This window comes from Carcharhinus amblyrhynchos, chromosome 20 (assembly GCF_965287045.1).
Source record: "Carcharhinus amblyrhynchos chromosome 20, sCarAmb.v2.hapA, whole genome shotgun sequence".
NCBI classification, from domain to species: Eukaryota; Metazoa; Chordata; class Chondrichthyes; order Carcharhiniformes; family Carcharhinidae; genus Carcharhinus; species Carcharhinus amblyrhynchos.
Window position 1 is genome coordinate 19,227,161 of NC_137343.1, and position 20,855 is coordinate 19,248,015.

The following is a 20,855-nucleotide window of genomic DNA, read 5'->3' on the forward strand; positions in this document are numbered from 1 at the left end:
GGTAACAGAGAGAGATTGGTGAGGGTTAGTGGAGTTAATGCTGTCCATGTGGACTTCCTAATGGGATTTTATGCCACACATTAGGCAGCTTAGCAAAATTGAAACCTATGGGATTAAATGGGCTGTGACAGCATGGATACTATTGGGTTAATGGATAACAAAATGGAAATTTGTAGTGCGCGGCTCAACTGGACGGAAGTGTACAGTGGTGTTTTTGATTGTACTTGGATTTGATTTGATTTTATTATTGTCACATGTATTAAACAGTGAATAGTATTATTTCTTGCGCACTAGACAGACAAAACATACCATTCATAGAGAAGGAAATGAGAGAATGCAGAATGTAGTTTTACAGTCATAGTTAGGGTGTAGAGAAAGATCAACTTAATGCAAGGTAGATCCATTCAATAGTCTGATGGCAGCAGGGAAGAAGCTGTTCTTGAGTTGGTTGGTACATGACATCAGACTTCTGTATCTTTATCTTTTTCCCAACGGAAGAAGGTGGAAGAGAGAATGTCCAGGGTGTGTGGGGGTCCTTAATTATGCTGGCTGCTTTTCCGAGGCAGCAGGAAGTGTAGACAGAGTCAATGGATGGGAGGCTGGTTTGCATAATGGATTGGGCTATGTTCACGATCCTTTGCAGTTCCTTGTGGTCTTGGGCAGAGCAGGAGCCATACCAAGCTGTGATAAAATCAGAAAGAATGCTTTCTATGGTGCATCTGTAAAATTTGGTGAGAGTTATAGCTGACATGCCAAATTCCCTCAGACTTCTGAGACAGTAGAGACGTTGGTGGACTTTCTTAATGATAGTGTTAGCATGGGGTGGAGGTAGAGAGCACAATTTTGAAATTCTTGGATGGTGCGAAAACGGAAAGTGTATTGAACACCGGGGAGGATGGTGCTGGACTCCGAGGAACATAACAGGCGAGTGGAGACACAGCAGAGGAAGTGCTAGAAAAGTGGGAAGGAATGAGGAGAGGCACTGCATGATAGATGATACAATTGTAAAGTGGGTGTAAAGAGAGAGAGAGAGACCTGGGGCTGCTTATCCATACACCTTCGAAGGCAGTAGAACGGGTTAAGCATTCAATAAAGCATTTGCACTCCTGGGCTTTATAAATAAAGGTATACGGTGCAAAAGCCAGGCAGTTGTGTTTAATTCCATAACAGTCTAGCCTGTCCACGCAGGTATATTATGGGCAATTCATAGGAAATCATAGAAACCCTACAGTACAGAAAGAGACCATTCGGTCCGTCAAGTCTGCACTGACCACGATCCCACCCAGGTCCTACCCCCATATCCCTACATATTTACCCACTAATCCCACTAACCTATGCATCTCAGGACACTAAGGGCAATTTTAGCATTGCCAGTCAACCTCACCTGCGCATCTTTGGACTGTCGGAGGAAACGGGAGCACCCGGAGGAAACCCACAAAATTCCACCATCCTCTTCTTCCCCACCCATCATAAATAGAGTGGGGTCTGTTCATCTGTACCATGGCTAGAATTGGCATTTTTGGGAGCGAAGGGAGGAAGGTTGGCAATGAAATGAAGTGGAGGTGGAGGGCCATCTCTGAACTGAATGGTTCACATGTTACCAGCTGGTGCCCAGGGGAGAAGTGGGAAATAATTCCAGTGGTAAGAAAAGCAATCTGAGTTTCTCCAAAGCAATGCTGGTTTCCACTATAATTTGTACAAACACTGTAATCCTTCTGCAGACTTCTCATTTGACTGGAAAGCAGAATGTGCTCCAAACCACCGGACTGCAGAATTATCTTCTTTTGAACTGTTTTTGAAAGGAGACTACATTCTGTGGAATGCAGACCTTCCCGCTTGGCCAGAGTCATCTTGTCTGTTGCAGCCTGAACTGAGTGAATTAGGTCCAAATTGCATACACAGTGAGCTAGTGCTATGGAGTCAACGTCATGTAACCGTGACACCTTGGGCTGTGGTAACGAGTTGACAAAACTAGGATGTTTATCGAATTCTGGGGGCCAAAATTCACCAGATGTTTGAGCAGGTTGGTTCCAGGAATGAGGGAGCTTATTTATTTATTGTAGTCACAAGTAGACTTACTGCACTGAAGTTACTGTGAAAATCCCCTGGCTGCCGCACTCCAGTGTCTGTCTGGGTACACTGAGGGAAAATTTAGCATGGCCAATCCACCCAACCAGCCTGCCTTTCGGACTATGGGAGGAACCTGGAGCACCCGGAGGACACCCGTGCAGACATGGGAAGAACGTGCAGACTCCATACAGACGATGACCCAAGCTGGAAATCGAACACAGGACCCTGGTGCTGTGAGGCAACGGTGCTAACCATTGTGTCACCGTGCCACTACAGTACAAGGTTAGGTTAGAGCACTCCAGGTTGGTCTCCTACAAGTGTAGGAGGTTGAGGGGAGAGTTGTTAGAAGTTTATAAGATTCTAACAGGTTCAGATGTTGCAGATAAGGAAATGCTATTCCCATTAGGCACTGGCACAGTATAGTATGTGTGAGGACAGAATCCTGTTTTCGCTCAAGAGATGTGAGGAGGATCTTTCCTAATGCAGCGAGTGGTGATGGTCTGCAACTTGCTGTCTCTGAGGGCGGTGGAAGTGGAGAGGACTAATCATTTCAACAGGAAATTGCTTGGGCACTTGAGGAAAATACATTTGCAGGGCTGTGGGGAGGGCGCAGGGGAAGGGGGCTGACTTGACTACTTTCTATAAAGCTAGCATGGATTTGGTGGGCTGAATGGCCTTCCGTTATGACATGAGGGCTAGAATTTTCCCTTTGGAGATGGGAAGCAGGAGTTGGAATTAATCCCGAAGTTGTGATCCCACCTTTGTCCTGGTGGTGTTGGTAGGCAGGGACTTTCATGACTGAGGGGGGAACAGCTGAAAGCTTGAGATGGAGGTGGAAGTGGGCTTGAACGGAAGTGACGAGGTTAAAGGCCCACCTCCTCTTCCAGAAACACCTGTCCTGTTCTTCATTGCTCAGTGACCCCTCCAAGTAAAGTTAATTCTGCAGGTCAATGTAAAGCCCCATTCACCCTCTCCCCTTTAATCTCCTACACGACCTCACCACCCCTTACAGACCTACACCCCCTGCTTGTCCTTTCCCCTTATCTCCTGTAAATCCACTCTCCCTATTTACCCAGTATCCACTTTATGTACCAAATGCACAAGCCCTAGAATATTTGTAAGTTGTTTTAAAAAATACTCACAAATCTGTCGCAATAAACAATTGAGAAATCATTGGCAATTCAAAATCCATTACCTTCTCTCGAACCTTATAAATCTGTGAAAGCCATCAAGCTGTCATTCCACAGGACAGTGGAATTAACAAACTGCGTATCAGCATCTGTTAGTGCTTTTGAAGGCATCAAATTTACATGTGTCAAAATTTTCAAACAGCCAAACGGATGGATGAGCTGATAATGCAATGAATGAATGAAAGCACTGGGGAAGGTTTAAACAAATGGTTCTAGATCTCACACTAGGCTAGCCTGTCAATATTTTACGATGCAGAAGAACACTTGGTCCAGTGGATAATCCATTCTAATGCGTCCAAATACTTTCTCATTTTTCCAAGGCTGTTCTTTCACTTGAAAGCTTGCCAGTTGTCACAAGTAACAACTAGCAACCGCATAATTTAATAGTTAGTTCCATTTACAACACTATATCACTCACTTCAGTAAACAGAGCGCACAGGCTGTAGGGCTTCATGATGAACGCTAAAGGAGGCAGCACATTTTTATTCGCCTATTACACTCTTTCATAGTTCATTCCTCCACCAAGTGTGATTAATGAGGGCTTCAAAATCCTGACTGCCTCCATAAAAATTCTGGAAGTTCTGAAGTATTGTCTCCCGTTTTGGCTGCAAATAGAAACTATTAATCGGCTATTTAAGCAGTTCAATAGCTCCAAGCAGGAAGGCTGATTTCTACCTCTCCACTGCTGAAATAAATGACTTGGTGGCAGTAAGATTACGGACACTCAACTCCTGCCTCCACTGCTCTTGGCAATTTTTTTATTGGTAGCTTTTGGTACTTTAATTCTAATCAAAAAAGCTGTTTCAAATTAAATCCCATCATGGTCCCCATGAGAGACAAACAAGATCTGAACTGACAAGATGAGACATTGCGTCCCATCTTGGGCTCGACCAAATGAGATCCAAGCTGACGGGATGAGGCATTGCACCAGCTTCCGGGCTTGATCTAATGCTTCATCTTAGCCAGAAGATCAAGATGGCTTTGAAATATTACATCAGGGTAAAGTCTTGATTTAACCTCATTGCCTACCCTGGTCCTTCACTGTATCCTAGCTTAGGGGAAGCACAATCGCAGGTGTCAGCACACCCCCAGTGTAATGGGCTAGCCTCATCCCCTGCCTGTTCATAGTTTCATTCCTGCCAGTATTTGGGCTGTCCACCCCTGTCTCCCCGACCATCACATGGACAATGTGGGTAGTCTGTGCTGTATGGCTGTAATCCATTGACAGTCACTGCAGGGGCTGACGTTGCTAAGAATCTCCATTTGGATGAGATACTGAAGGGCATCCAACGTTTAGGAAAGTGTACCCTGGCAAGAATCGGTGCCTTCAGGACAAGCGAGTAGGAGAGAAATTCTGAAACAAAGATGACTATTAGTAATAAGTGGAGCCTGGCTTGCATTAGTCAGTGAGCAGAATGCACAAAGTGACTGCAGCTTTCTTTGTGCAGCTGTAAGTATTTAAAACAGATGGAATTCCCAGAATCCAGTGACGGCTTTTGCTCCTGTGTTGAGACGGGGTTGTTGTGAAAGCAGAAGCTGCTCTTCTTCTAATACCCCTTCTGCAAAGTTGGGCAGCAGCTACACTGAATGAAGCTCAGCACCCTACAGTCTGTGCAATCGGCCGCTGACACCTTGGCCAATTGAAATTTAATGGAATGTTTTCTTTATAATAAGTGGTTCTTACAGGAGTCTCCACATCGAGTTATTGAGTCCAGTAAGTGTGGAACTAAACAAGTAAATAGAACATCCACTGTCAGACTGCTCATGGCAGTACCACATCATCAAAGACAATAATGGTCTTAGATGCCTTGAACACACAGGCTAGGTTGACACTCTGGTGTAGTACCAAGAGAATGCTGCATTGTTGAAGCTGCTTGAGCATCTCAACCAAGGCCCCATCCTCTGGACTTTGAACATCCACTGGCACTATCACAGAATCACTCCTGGGAGCTGGGGAGTGCTCTCTGTGTTCTGGCCATCAGTGATCCTCTAATCAGCATCAGTTATTGATCAGTTATCTAATAGCTGTTTGTGGGAGCTTTCTGTATGCAAATTGTGATACAGCATCTCTTACTACAGTGGCTTAAAAATACCTTGTGGATTGTAAAAGACTTTGGGATGTCCTGAGGCCATGAAAAGTGTTCCGCAAATGTAAAGGTTTATTTTCTTTCAATCATATTTGGTAATGATAACTTGGGAAAATTGTTCCTGCTCCTCCTCAGTGTATAATGCCACAAGAGAGTGTTATTGACCATGGGCTTCCATGGGATTGACCCATGATTATGCGGCACAGCAGTCAGCGCTGCTGCTTCACAGCGCCAGGGACCCGGGTTCAATCCCAGCCTAGGATCATTGCCTGTGTGGAGTTTGCACGTTCTCCCTGTGTCTGCGTGGGTTTCCTTGGGGTGCTGCAGTTTTCTCCTGCAGTCCAAATATTGGCCATCTTAAATTCCCTTATTGTAAGGGTGATTAGCAGGGTAAATGCGTGCGGTTATGGGGATGGGGCCTGGGTGAGATTGCTATCAGCGCAGGCTTGATGGGCTGAATGTAGGGATTCTGTGAACGTATGCTGCAGTGGTTTGCCATTGCCTTTGCAATATGGCTGATCAGGAAACTCCCACTCTCACTATCCGCCATCAGGCATGTTGATGAGCCAGACTTACAGGTTTGGGGCTTTCATGGATGAGGGGCAAACTGCAGCCGAGACAGGGCTGAATGGAGGAATGTTGCTGTGGTCCTGCGTCCCACCTGGGACTTGATAGATGAGACAAAATTCAATGTTTTTGACCATGTTATGAACACACCATTTGTGGCCATCAAGTTCTAAGTGGGACTTGAAGAGAAAATGATAACTTACACACATTTAATTTGAAAGTCCACAGATGCAAAGTTTGAAAAGCCAGTACTTTGAAAATCTAAGTGAGTTCAGTAGTCAATAATTAATTTCAGCAAATACTTGGTGGGTGGAGAAAATATCAATCAGAGTTTCTGCTTTTGGTTTTTTTATTCATTCCTGGGACATGGATGTCACTGGCTGGCCAGTACTTATTGCCCATCCTTAGTTGTCCGAGGGCAGTTGAGTCGACCACATTGCTGTGGCTCTGGAGTTGCATGTAGGCCAGACTGGGTAAGGACGGCAGATTTCCTTCCCTAAGGGAGATGAGTGAACCAGATGGGTTTTTCCAACAATTGACAATGGTTTCATGGTCATCAGTAGATTCTTAATTCCAGACTTTTTACTGAATTCAAATTCCACCATCAGCCTTGGCAGGATTCGAGCCCTGGTCCCCAGACCATTAGCTGTGTTTCTGGATTAATACTCTACTGATAATGCCTAAAAGTGTAAAGCTCAGGTAAATTGATTTATTATTGTCACATGTATTTTAATACAGTAAAAAGTATTGTTTCTTATGCAACATACAGACAAAGCATACTGTTCATAGAAAAGGAAAGGAGAAGGTGCAAACTAACGGTACAGTCATAGCTAGGGCATAGAGAAAGATCAACTTAATATAACGTAGGTCCATTCAAAAGTTTGAAGATAGGGAAGAAGCTGTTCTTCAGTTGATGCATAACCTTAGACTTCTGTATCTTTTTCCTGGCAGAACAAGGTGAAAGAGAGAATGTCTGGGGTGCATGGTATCCTTAATTATGCTGGTCGCTTTTCTGAGGCAGCAGGAAGTGTAGACAGAGTCAATGGATGAGAAATTGGTTTGCATGATGGAATGGGCACCCTTTATTCATCAACCTTTGTAGTTTCTTGTGATCTTGGACAGAGCAGGATGTGAGAGTTGAAGTATAACTCACTTGATGAACTGGTACGGCAACAATAACCTCTCCCTCAATGTCGACAAAACGAAGGAGAATGTCATCGACATCAGGGAGCGCAGTGGGGAGCATGTTCCTGTCTATATCAATGGGAAGAAGTAAAAATGGCCAAGAGCTTCATGTTTTTAAGTGTCCAGATCACCAACCCTGGTCCCCCTGCTGACACAATAGATAAGAAAGTCCACCAGTGTCTCTACTTTCTCAGAAGGCTAAGGAAATTTGGCATGCCCACTACGATTCTTGCCAACTTTTACAGATGCACCATAGAAAACATAATTTCTTGTTGTATCACAGCTTGGTACGGTTCCTACCCTGCCCAAGACTGCAAGAAAATATGAAGGGTCGTGAATGAAACCCAGTCCATCACTTAAACCAGCTTCCCATTCATTGACTCTGTCTACACTTTCCGCTGCCTCAGCAAAACAGCTAGCATAATCAAGGACCCCACATACCCCAGACATTCTCTGTGCCACCTTCTTCCACCAGGAAAAAGATGCAAAGGTCTGAGGTCACGTACCAACCGACTCAAGAACAACTTCTTCCCTGTTGCCATCACACTTTTGAATGGACCTACCTCCCACTAAATTGATCTTTCTCTACACTGAGCTATGATTGTAACACTACATTCTGCACTTTCTAGTTTCCTTCCCTATGAATGGTATGCCTTGTTTGTATAGCATGCAAGAAACTTTTCATTGTATGTTAACATATGTAACTAATAAATCAAATCAAAATCAAAATGAGATACTGGAGGACTGACAGCTGCTGGGATAATTAGCCTCCCAAAGATATAGTCCAAATAGAGAATAAATAGTAAATAAAAAAGACTGACAGGGTGAATTAAACTGATTGACGTGTTTGGAAAATGTGCTGCATCATTCCCACGCTATCCCTTTTACTGTAGATAAAAACAGAAAATGCTAGAAAATCTCAGCAGGTCTGACAGCATCTGTGCAGAGAGAGAGAACAGAACTGACATTTGGAGTAAATCTTCATGTGTGCTCTTGCGTGAGTCCTCATGCTCCTCCAGCACGACCCCTTCAAGCAGGGCATTCCAGAACTTAACCATTCATTGTTTTCCTGAGCGTCACCTTTTGGTCTTATGCAATTACACTCTGGTTATTGGCCCCTTCATTGGAAACAGTTTTACTTTATTTACTCTGTCTAAAGTAAGCCCTTCTATCAAATATTCCCTTAACTTTCTCTGTACTGGTTTGATGTTGTTTGTGGGTTGATGTCAGGAGAGGGTAAAAGGGGGATGGGAGCAGGATCTTCTTGCCTACCTCCCAGTGGTATGGATATGTTACGGGGAAGGGGATATTTTCACTTTATTAGCTGGCAGACAGCATATAAAAAAGAACAAAGTGCTGGGGAGCAAACTAAAGCCAGTTTTGTTTAAAATTGAATTTAAAATTGACATGAATTTAATGGAACACAGTGTTTTCTGAAAGAAAATAAAACCAGAGAACCTAAGAGGAACATTCTGAAACCATTGTCCTATGGATAATAAACCCTCAACTTTATCCCATACACATGTAGACACAACTATGTCAGTATTACATGGAAATGAAAACTACATTGCCTCTTGTTAAGTAGGTCATTTGTAAAAACATGAATAACCATTGCTGTCTCTGGGATGCAGCTTGCAAAGGTAGTGGTTGTTTCCGTCTACCACATTTCAAAAGAACAGTAATTAGATGAAGTGTTTCAACATGGGGCGGCACAGTGGTTAGCACTGCTGTCTTACAGCGCCAGAGACCCGGGTCCAGTTCTGGCCTTGGGTCACTGTCTGTGTGGAGTTTGCACATTCTCCTCGTGTCTGCATTGGTTTCCACAAGGTGCTCTGGTTTCCTCCCACAGTTCCAAATAAACCTGTTTGACTTTAACCTGGTGTTGTGAGAGCTCTTAATGTGTGAATTAGGTTGGCCATGCTAAAATTGACCTTAGTGTCAGGGGATTGACAGGGTAAATGTGTGGGGTTAAGGGAATAGGACCTGGGTGGGATTGTGGTTGGTGCTGACCTGATGGGCTGAATGACCTCCTGCACAGTAGGGATTCAATGATGTCCGATTTGTGCGTATGTTTTTTAAAGGATACTTGGAAGCACGCTGCTTGCAGCGCTGTGCATTTATGCAGTTTTGGCACTGTGACATCGAGTTCAGTGTAAAAATGAAATAATTCTACGTGATTGCCATCTTGATCTTGAGCGGGAGGGTGAGGACGGAGTGCATCCAAGCACAGGAACGGCTACATCCGAAAGGGTGAAAGGTCAATGATTTTTGGCACACCAGCATGTTTTGTGTCTCAGCTTAGAGTGGGACCACCTGCTGTTGCTGGGAGCTTGCCTTTGTTGCTATGGTGTAGACATTTGGTTGCTATAGCATTTCCACAATGTGATTGGTAATGCTGCACATCTTTTAAGTTAGTGAGGGGAATAATTTATCTGTGTCTGGCCCGAAAGTGCTCTGCACTCCTGAGCGCTTGTTGCTGACTGTTTCAGAGATGTCTGATTTTGTGGTTACACGGAGCTGCAAAGCCAAACATTAATTCTCATCTCTAAAAATAGCTTGTGGATTGTGATCTTGTGCCAGCTCCTTCCTTCCTTCTGAAGATCCGTGTCACCATGGCTGTGTCTGAAGTGAACACACAAGCTGCTTGTTTAGCATCAGCAGAAAGGGCTGGAATCGCAAAGAACCATATGCCGCAGTGGTGGCCCACCTGGATTCTGAGTGCGGCCCACAAGACGTTTTACTGACTGTTGCTGACACGCGAGCTTGCCACATTTCACTGATTTCCATCCGTGTAGTTTTTTTTCCCCCTACTGGCATGATTGAAGCAAAACATATTGAAAACAAGGGACGTGAAGTGAGGTGATTTCAAATTTGTGGCCCACTGAGATGCAGAAGAGGGAAAAAAGAAGCTGATGTGGCCCACTCATTATCCTAGCTTACCCATCACTGATGTACAGTGTCTTACAGTGAATGGCAAGGTTCGACAAAACAAACTTTCTACTGATGTAGTGCTTGGGGCTAAAGGAATTAAGGGATATGGAGGGGGGGGGGTGCGGTAAGGCAGAATCAGGGCATTGAATTTGATGATCAGCGATGATCAAAATGAATGGCAGAGCAGGCTCAAAGGGCCGAATGGCCTACTCCTGCTTGTAGTTTCTATGTTTCTAAAATATCACATCGTGTTCTCGGTTGGTGAGGTGTGCTGAGCGCAGTCGAAGACTTGTGAGAAAATGGGAGTGGCAGTGAGGCAAGTCACATCATGCTGATGCACCTCTGCGTTGTCAGTGTTGGGTTAAGTGGCCACTGGAGAAGGCCATCAGACTTGGCCCGATGTGTGTGATGTGGGATAGGAGCGAATGAGCAGAAGGGAACAAAAAGCAATTGTGTTACAAAATCCCAGCCTTGGGACACTGACTGTATGGAGTTTGCACCTTCTCCCCATGTTTGCATGGGTTTCCTCCGGGTGCTCCAGTTTCTGTCCACAGTCCAGAGATGTGTGGGTTAGGCTGATTGGTCATGCTAAATTGACCACTAGTGTCAGGGGGATTAGCAGGGTATGTGTGTGGGGTTATGGGGATGGGGCCTGGATGGGATTGTAGTCGGTGCAGACTCGACGGGGCAAATAGCTCCTCCTGTTCTGTATTCCACTGCCGAAAACAAACCAGAAGCTATGAGCGTGAAAATTGCCTTCTGAGTTCCTTCCCTGCGAGACTCCCACGTCCAAAATGCAGAGCAACATGTTGGAATGTATTTCTACACATTAAACATGCTTGGCTCGAGTGCCAAGCCCTGTATTGGATGAAGTTAGCCAAATGTGCCAACCTGGAAAACCCATCTAAAGCTGACCAAACACTGACTGCACAAAAATGACCTGAAAACATCAGTCCATGTGGGTGAACAAGTGGCTACCCTCAGAGTATCATGGAACCCAAGCATGTTTAATGTGTAGAAATACATTGCAACATGCTTGCTCTGCATTTTGGATGTGGGAGTCTCGCAGGGAAGGAGCTCAGAAGGCAATTTTTATGCTCAAAGCTTCTGGTTTGTTTTCAGCAGTGGAATACATTACAGGAGGAGGCTATTTGCCCCATCGAGTCTGCTTGGATGTGGGAGTCTCACAGGAAAGGAGTTCAGAAGGCAGTTTTCATGCTCAAAGCTTCTGGTGGAATATTTGAAATTTTCACATTTTTATTCGTCCCACTTACTTGAATTTTGAATTCTAATGCAGTTCTACCTTTCAAGTTTTTAAAAAAAAAGTCTTGGAAGAGCTGAAGGAATTTAAATTACAACATGAAGTAGTTTTCAATGGAACATCACAAGATCCAGTTAGCCTCAAATTATTATTGATTCTCAGTTTTCATGTGGATTCTTAATTCTGTTCAGTTTAATGAAAAGCGCTAACGTATATTTAATTCCACGATTCACCCAAATAATCATCGAAACCCAACCGTCCCCAATCACTGGCAGAAATCTAGAGGAATTAGAAGATTTGAGGTGAAAGAGTTTAAAATCCAGCAGGCTGGAGATCTTTATTAAAACGGATATGGGATTGAAAGTGGCATATTTACATTTCATTTTCCATTTTATTATTCTGATGTATAATGTGTATGTTAGCTCATTTAAAAGGCATTATTAATCTCTGCTGCCTTTGTCATAGGTGAAGGATGATTTGAAGAACATTTTAGCTGAGACACTGCGTGTGCGGATCAATTATGAGCTATGTAACATCATATTTTGGGAGAGTACCTTTAAGTTTCGGGTAAATGAAGGGGGTTATATGGCCTTCACTGCAGACTGCCTGACAGGGAGCCTGGATGCTTTAATAATTAGTGATCAGAGGATGGCTCAGGTTGTTTTACTGAGGTGAAGAAGAAAGTGGAACTATTTATACTTGGAGACAAGGCAGCATTAAGTTTCCAATGAGAAGATTCTCAGTCTCCCAAAGTCCCTGAAGGATCTTCCAGGTATCAGGTCGTTCTGCTGTAAACTGCCCATTTATTCTCAGCTGAAAGGGAGTTGGAGTCAAGGAGAGCTGATTAGCATTTCTATCTGACAACAAGGATAATATGTTTCACGATGCCATGGGAAGAGGGCAGAGGAAGCCCCTATTGAGATCAGGTTATAAGCTTCCCTAGAAATTGATGATTCTCACAGGCAGACAGCAATCCTGTGTGGTCAGCAAAGAGAAGATCCTACTTGCTAGCTGCCATGGCCAGATGCAGGAGGAGGGAGACAGTCACTAGTTAAAGATACATACCTGCAACTTTCCATGGATTCTGGGATATACATCCTGGCAGGGCTGGGGGAAGAGGAGTCATTGGAACATGCGTTTCTGCTTATCGTGAATTTAAGAAATCCTCCGAAAACTGAGGAGCAGGCCTGGAGACAGTCCCTTGAAGTTGTGACTCAGAAAAGCTGAGTTGTGGGAACCCATTTGAAGTTGAGAACAACTGGGGCTATTTGCTACAAGGGCTTTAATTCTGTGGAGGGTGCAATGGTTGATGAATGTGAAATGGAATGTTCCTCTCTGTAGTTCGAATTAGAAGTTTCCGACAAAGACAATAGTGTTTAATATGATGATTCTGTGCCTTTAAGGAATACGTGTTTATCATGTTTCTTGTAAGGGGAATGTTTAGAATTCTGGTCTGGTTTACGAGGTGCCAATTTGTCTAAGAAATTATTGAAATTGGTAGCTGAGATAAGTAAGTACCTTGAGGGTTAGTTTTAAGCTGAGCATTATGTATTTGTGTTTACTTAGGTTCCCCCTGGGGTTTCAGACTGCGGTTTTGATTAGGTTGGCTGACGGGCAGAGTCATGTGCTTCATGGGAGGAGCTAAGCTTGCAGGGAAAATGTGCTGTTTCCATTTCATTGCAAAAATACAGGTAGTTTGCTGCCTGGACAGCCAGGAGGAAGCAGTAGTTCACTCTCACTTTCTGAATAGACCTCTCTGACAGCTCTAGGACTGTTAAGCAAGTAATCCTGTGTTTTGCTGACTAATATTAAAGTGGATGCTTAAGTCAATAAGGGGAATATTGCTTGAATTGGAACTCATAGTGATAGTTAGCAGTTAAGGACTGTATATTGTCTTGCTTAAGTATTGTTCAATTGTTAAAAGTTAAGCTAATTCATTTGTTATAGTTAACCTGTTGCTAAATAAAATTTGATTTGATAAAAGGTTCCCAGTGTGTCAGTAGAATTATGCCTGGAGTGAAACATCCGACTTTCACATTAATGCCAAAATAGAAAATTGTTGGGGTCTAGTCTGACTTCGTAATATACCTTGGCTTTTCTGATTCGCTTCCTGACTTTAGTCAATAATGCTTTTAGCCATTTGTTATAGTAAAGGTTTTGCCATGTAACCACTCGCCATGTCTTTCTTTCATCTAGTGATGGGATGTTTGAATCTTTAAAAAAAGTGTTATCGGTTTCCTTGCAGATTAAAATAATGCCCGTGTGTGTGTGGGGGTGAATTTTTATAGAATTGTGCCTTAGTGTCGGAGTTGGTGAAGCCATGGCTTAGGTTTGGCCTTGAACTGTTAAGGGCTGGGAATGTCCTCTGTTCAATTTCTAGTATCTGCCAAATTAGCATATCTCATCTGGTCATCACTGGTCATGGTTGTGGGAATTGTGAAAAATGGAAAAATAACAACAAGAACTCATTTATTTGGCACCTTGCAAAATGTCCCAAGGCATTACGTAAAAATGTCATCAAGAACATAAGATATAGGAGCAGGATTAGGTCATTCAGCCCATTGAGACTGCACTGCCATTTAAATGTGGATGATAAGTTTCTCAACCCCATCGTTCTGCCTTTTCCCCATAACCTTTGATCCCTTTACCAATCAAGAACCTATCTCTCTCTCTGTCTTAAATACACTGTGACCTGGCCTACACAGCCTTCTGTGGCAATGAATTCTATAGATTCACCACCCTCTGGCTGAAGAAATTCCTCCTCATCTCAGTTCTGAAGGGTTGTCCCTTTGCTCTGAGACTGTGGCCTCGGATCCTAGTTTCTCCTACCAATGGCTTGTCTTCTGATCAGTGTCCTGCACCCTCTGCTAGGAACCACACTTGTGGAGTTTGGGTGTGGATAAGGTAGAGCTTGTTACTTATAACCCCAGTACTCCCTGTCTATGTTCGTAAATACCTATTGAACAACAGTCTTGTGACTGTGTTTAAAGTTTAATTATTAATGTCACAAGTAGGCATACGTTAACCCTGCAATGAAGTTACTGTGAAAATTCCCTAGTTGCCACACCCTGGTGCCTGTTTGGGTACACTGAGGGAGAATTTAGCATGGCCAATGTACCTAACATGCATATCATTGGACAGTGGGAAGAAACCCACGCAGACATGGGGAGAGCATGCAGAATCCACACTGACAGTGACTCGAGCTGGGAATTGAACCCGGGTACCTGGCGCTTTGAGGCTGCAGTGTGAAACCACTGTGGCACCGTGCTGTAGGATTGTACCGCAGCAACAGCTGATACTGGAAGAAAGGAAACATTCTCATTGAAAAATAAAATGTTACATTTTGTTTCATTGCAGAGTTCCGTCTTCGAAGAGAGCCTGATGCGTAGAATCTCTGGAAGCAGCAATGCTCACACTCTGAGCAAAGCAGCTTTCATTGAGAAAGTCCGAGAGAGCAATGCAGCTTGCCAGAGTGGAGATTTCACAACAGGCGTCCAACTCTACACTGAGGCCATCGCAGCTGACCCTCAGAACTGCATCCTGTATAGCAACCGCTCAGCTGTTCTGGTGAAGCTGAATGAATATGAGAAGGCCCTGGATGATGCAGTTAAAGCCCGGCTCTTAAACCCCAAGTGGTCAAAGGTAGGGCAGCTTTTCATTGATTCTTTTTTTGGAGAAGGTGGAGTCCTGTAACTAAGGAAGCAGGCACACTCCATGGTCCCTATCGATACGCGACTGTTAGTCAGAGTCCGTTACTGTGTGGCTGACCAATCCCACTATGATACAAAAGCCTGTTGATCTGAATACTGTCTCATCTGTTGTATTTGTGTCAAGTTGTGGGTGGATGACTAAACATAAATGATGTGCCATTCGCAGTGTGTGTTGTAACTTCGATATGTAATTCACCACTTGTGGTGCGACCTGTAAACAAGTGGGGTGACGATGTTTGATGGTGAAGCTTACGACATCGTGAACGCTGGAAGCAATCAGGAAGTTCGATGTGTGCAGTGCCGAACGATACATCTATCAGGCCAGGCAAACAACTGGCACTCTTGTGTAATTTGTGACTTGATTCCCAGAAACCTATACCTTATGGTTAACTGGGACCAGTGTGATAGTTTTTTTTTAGGGAGGGGAGTTTGGAAAGAACACCAGTTCCAAGTGTGACAACGTAAATTCTCTGACTGAAAAATGCCTTTTAAATGACCCGCTGTTGCACGTCACTTGAGTTTAATTCAGTTAAGCATGCAGATTCAGAAATGTGGAGGCTTTTGGGGAGTTTTAATTCCAGAGTTGTGAGACACGAAGAATTGAGTTAAAACTCCCAGGAAGAAGCGGGTCTGTGGCACCTGAGAGTTTGATTGTTCAGGTTTCATCGAGCGTGGAGGCAGAATTGAATCTTTACCCAATATTTACCTCCTAAGTTAACAATCCTGCTTACGTCTGCTCAGCTTGTGCACTCAGTCAATTGCTATATTTATTTTATCGTTCCGATATTTGAGTGTTCATATAAATGCTGTGCATCTGTTGCATATTCTGTTCCTATAGTATATATGATCTGTGAGTTTTGGCTGTCTTCACAGTTTAAAGTATTGCATCTGTGCACACTTAGTACCTTGTCTGTGGAGTAATAAGATGGATGATGAGGTGAAATTTATGGGACACTGGACATGATTAGACAAAGACTCAACTGTGAAAATGCAAATGAGCCACCAAGAGATTGCCAATCTGCGATTGACGCATAAGTTTACCTTAGTGTTCTGATCCATCCGCAAAAGGAATTCTCTTTCTCTCAAGTCAGAGTGAAGATTTGTCTTAGAAACAAGGTTCCTAATTACTAAAAGAACACAAGTGGGGAATGTTGATACTGCTGATACTCCCCTGTGCTTACCTTGCACCTCTCCCTGAAACAAATTGTCGAAGTGTAAATCCGATGATTTTGGGCTGAAGCTATGTAATATTTTGGACAGGCTGGTTCGAGGTCAGTTTTAATCAACAGTGCACGATTGTAGAATCCTACAGTGCAGAAAGAGGCCATTCGGCCCATCAAGTCTGCATTGACAACAATCCCACCCAGGCCCTATTCCTGTAACTCCACACACTTACCCTGCTGATTCCCCTCACACTAAGGGGCAATTTAGCATGACCAATCCACCTAAGTTGCACATCTTTGGACTGTGGGAGGAAACCGGAGCACCCGGAGGAAACCCATGCAGACGCAGGGAGAAGGTGCAAAGTCCACACATACAGTCACGCAAGGCTGGAATCAAACCCAGGTCCCTGGCACTATGAGGCAACAGTGTTAACCACTGTGTCACTGTGCTGAACCTAAAAGTGAAACATTAACGACCTGGCTGATAGTAATGTAGAGGCAGCCCGTGAGCTTAATGCTGAGGAGTTAGGAGGAAAGATTATAAAAATGTGGACTCTTCACTGCTGAAAGGGGACAAATATAAGGGATTTTTATAGTGGAGTAGTATTTGCAATAGAATAGGTTAATCTTCAGCAAAGGCACAAATGAAAACACTGCAGAAGGACCAGCAGGTAAAAGGCAAGTTTAGGACCAATGTCAGAAGGCATTTCTTCATGCAAAGCATCATTAATACTGGGAACGGTGTAGTTAGGGAATTCAGGATAACAGTTCTGGAATTGCAGAAGGATCAATTTGGAAGCTGTGATGATTGGAGTGTAGGATTCAATTGAAGGCTGATCTGGGTAGAACATGTGGTTTCCTCTATCTGTATTTTGTGTCTACTTTTCTGATATGGAACTTCACCGCTATCGAGTGAACACAGGCTTTACACCCTCAATAGAGCAGACCAGACTTTGAGTTTTAAATTGGCCTTTTATTCAAGCTACAGTGAGGAAGTCTGCCCTCCACAGGGTGGCGTACAGACTTCCCGAGTGATACGTGACATGCATTATTATATCTTTGCTTATCTTACAAGTAATTCACATATAAGGATAGCAAGAGTTTTTATAAATATATAAAAAGGAAGAGGCTGGCTAGGGTGAATGTTGGTCCTTTAGAGGATGAGAAAGGGGACCTAGTGGTAGGGGATGGGGATATGGCTAAGGTATTGAATAACTTTTTTGTTTCTGTCTTCACGGAGGAGGACGTGAATAATTTGCCGGGTGTTAGCGATGGAAAGGTGGTAGGACTGGAGGGTCTTAATGACATTACTGTTACTAGAGAGGCGGTGCTCGACAGACTGGAGGGGCTGATTGTGGACAAGTCCCCAGGACCGGATGGAATGCATCCGAGGGTTCTGAAAGAAATGGTGGAGGTGATAGTGGATGCCTTGGTGGTTATTTTCCAGGCGTCGCTGGATTCCGGGGAAGTGCCGGATGATTGGAAAACCGCTAATGTTACGCTGTTGTTTAAGAAGGGTGCCAGGCAATAGGTGGGGAATTATAGGCCGGTCAGTTTAACGTCTGTGGTAGGTAAAATGTTAGAATCTGTCATTAAGGAGGAAATTGCGAGGCATCTTGAAGGGAATTGCTTGATAGAGCAGACGCAGCACGGTTTCATTAAAGGGAAGTCGTGTCTGACAAATTTACTGGAGTTCTATGAGGATGTGTCTAGTGCAGTGGATAGAGGAGAGCCGGTGGATGTGGTCTTTCTAGATTTTCAGAAGGCGTTTGACAAAGTACCTCACAAGAGGTTATTGCAGAAGGTCGAGGGACATAGAGTTGGGGGTAGGGTGTTAGCGTGGATAGAGGATTGGTTGTCAAATAGGAGGCAGAGAGTGGGGGTCAACGGGTGCTATTCGGATTGGCGGATGGTGACTAGTGGAGTGCCCCAGGGGTCGGTGCTGGGGCCTCAGCTTTTTACCATTTATATAGATGATCTGGAGGGGGGAACCGAGTGTAGGGTGTCGAAATTTGCTGATGACACCAAGATTGGGGGAACGGCAAATTGTGCGGAGGGTGTGGAGAGTCTGCAGAAGGATCCAGATAGGCTGGGCGAATGGGCCAGGAAATGGCAAATGGAATTTAATGTTGGCAAGTGTGAGGTGGTCCACTTTGGTAGGAAGAATGGTAGGAAGGACTATTACTTACGGGGCGAAAAACTGCAGCAGGCGACGGTGCAGAGGGACCTCGGGGTCCTTGTGCATGAGTCGCAAAAACCCAGCTTGCAGGTGCAGCAGGTGATCAGGAAGGCGAATGGGATGCTGGCCTTCATAGCGAGGGGGATTGAATATAAAAGTAGGGAGGTCTTGCTGCAGCTGTATAGGGCATTGGTGAGGCCGCAGCTGGAGTACTGTGTGCAGTTTTGGGCGCCGCACCTGCGCAAAGATATTTTGGCCTTGGAGGGAGTGCAGAGGAGGTTTACTAGGCTGATACCGGAGTTGAGGGGGTTGAGCTATGAGGAGAGGCTGAATAAACTGGGCTTGTACTCGTTAGAGTTTAGAAGAATGAGGGGAGATCTCATTGAGGCGTATAAGATGATGAATGGGATGGATAGGATAGAGGTGGAGAGACTCTTCCCGCTCAAAAAAGACAGTAGGACTAGGGGGCACAGCCTCAAGATAAAAGGGGGGGCGGTTTAGAACGGAGTTGAGGAGGAACTTCTTCACTCAAAGGGTGGTGAATCTCTGGAATTCTCTGCCCGTTGAAGTGGTGGAGGCTGCCTCGCTAAATATTTTTAAGACGCGGGTTGATGGGTTTTTGATAAGAGAGGGGATTAAGGGTTATGGGGAGAGGGCGGGAAAGTGGAAGTGAGCAGCGACAGATCAGCCATGATCTTATTGAATGGTGGGGCAGGCTCGAAGGGCTAGATGGCCTACTCCTGCTCCTATTTCTTATGTTCTTATATACCAGTCGCGAGGATACATTTGTTCTGAAGTCATCGATATCCAAGTAGGCTTATGGTAATGCTGGAAGAAGTTACTGTGAAAATCCTCTAGTCGCCACACCGTTCGGGTACATGGAGGGAGAGTTTAGCATGGCCAATGCACCTAACTTTCTGACTGTGGGAGGAAACCCTTGCAGACACAGGGAGAACGCGCAGACTCCACACAGACAGTGATCCAAGGCTGGAATCGAACCCAGGTCTCTGGCACTGAGGCAGCAACCCAATTAGAGCCTCTATATATCTAATTATAATTAATTACTAACAACGTACACTTACATGGTTACACCATCCAAACATCCACACCTGCTGTTATGATGTGGATATCAGAAGTATTTAGATGAGTACTTGAAATGCCACAGCACCCACAACTGAGTCCAAGTGTAGGAAAATGGGATTTATTGTCTGTGAAATATTCTATACAGACACTTTGCACACTTGCTTAAGTGCTTTTACTTTGAGAGAGACCTTTCACCAAAAATGGAAAAAAAGTTAATTTCAATTATGACCCTTCTTAGGGACCCTGTGATATTTTTAAAGTTTGAAAGTTTATTTATTCGTCACAAGTAGACTTACATCAATGCTGCAAAAAAATTACTGTGAAAATCCCCCAGTCACTACACTCAGGCGCCTGTTTGGGTACACTGAGGGAGAATTTAGCATGACCAATGCACCTAACTATAATTGACTCATACTTGAAACCAGTACTGATCTGTGTATAATTATCCATATTACTCTAGTCTTTATCTGTATCTTTGGAATATTTCTGAATGTTTCTTCTTCAATTTTCTTGTATCAATTTAATTTGATGATTGCCTTGTTCCTTCATTTAAACAGGCTGAACAATTCCATGGACAAGGATGTGGTTTGTTCTGGATCAACAACTCACTTGGGCTTTATGGATTCTAATTTCAAGTTTCTCTTTGATCCAGGATAAATCTTTTGCAATATTAATTGGTGTAATTTATAATCCTACTCCTGTTTATGAAATGTTTCACCTGTTAATATATTCACAATCCCAATGCAGTTATGTACCTGGAGAAGAGTCCTGGTTTACCATTTAAACGACCTGTCATTGTAGTTTATACGAGCATTCCAAAGCCACCTCCACTTCTGATCAGCCTCATCTCCCGGACTGGTTCTCTCAGACATGATTACCGTACACTACAATAAGCTTCAACATTTTTTCATTCTGGACCATTGCTTTGGCATCAATCGGTGTGTCTGATATCTTTTGGTCATAGGCTGATAGACTCATTATTATTCTTCTGTGGGTGGTATGGTGTCACAGTGGTTAGCACTGCAGCCTCACAGTGCCAGAGACCTGGGTTCGATTCCAGCCTTGGATCACTGTCTGTGTGGAGTCTGCGCGTTCTCCTTGTGTCTGCATGGGTTTCCTCCCACAGTCGGAAAGTTAGGTGCATTGGCCATGCTAAACTCTCCCTCCATGTACCCGAACAGTGTGGCGACTAAGGGATATTCACAGTAACTTCTTCCAGCATTGTCGTAAGCCTACTTGTGACACTAATAAATAAACTTTAAACTCATAGTCACATTGCAGGGTGATTTCATAAAAGATATTTGTGGTCAGTTTCAGCACTCAGAGCATAGACGGAGTTGTAACTTTCACAAGCAAATATGACGCTTCATCTGTCCTCATAATGGTTACACACCAGTCAACGAGCATGTTTTTTTTTTACACAGGGTGG

At 44.0% G+C, this 20,855-nt stretch overlaps 1 protein-coding gene across 1 annotated transcript in view; it reads left to right on the top strand.

The window, feature by feature from the left end:
- ttc28 (tetratricopeptide repeat domain 28) overlaps nucleotides 1–20,855 on the top strand; it is a 723,607-nt gene that overhangs the window by 40,003 nt on the left and 662,749 nt on the right. Inside the window, exon 2 of the mRNA XM_080208201.1 lies at nucleotides 14,649–14,933. Within this exon, the coding sequence (XP_080064327.1) occupies nucleotides 14,649–14,933 (285 nt within the window). The remainder of the gene's footprint in view (nucleotides 1–14,648; nucleotides 14,934–20,855) is intronic.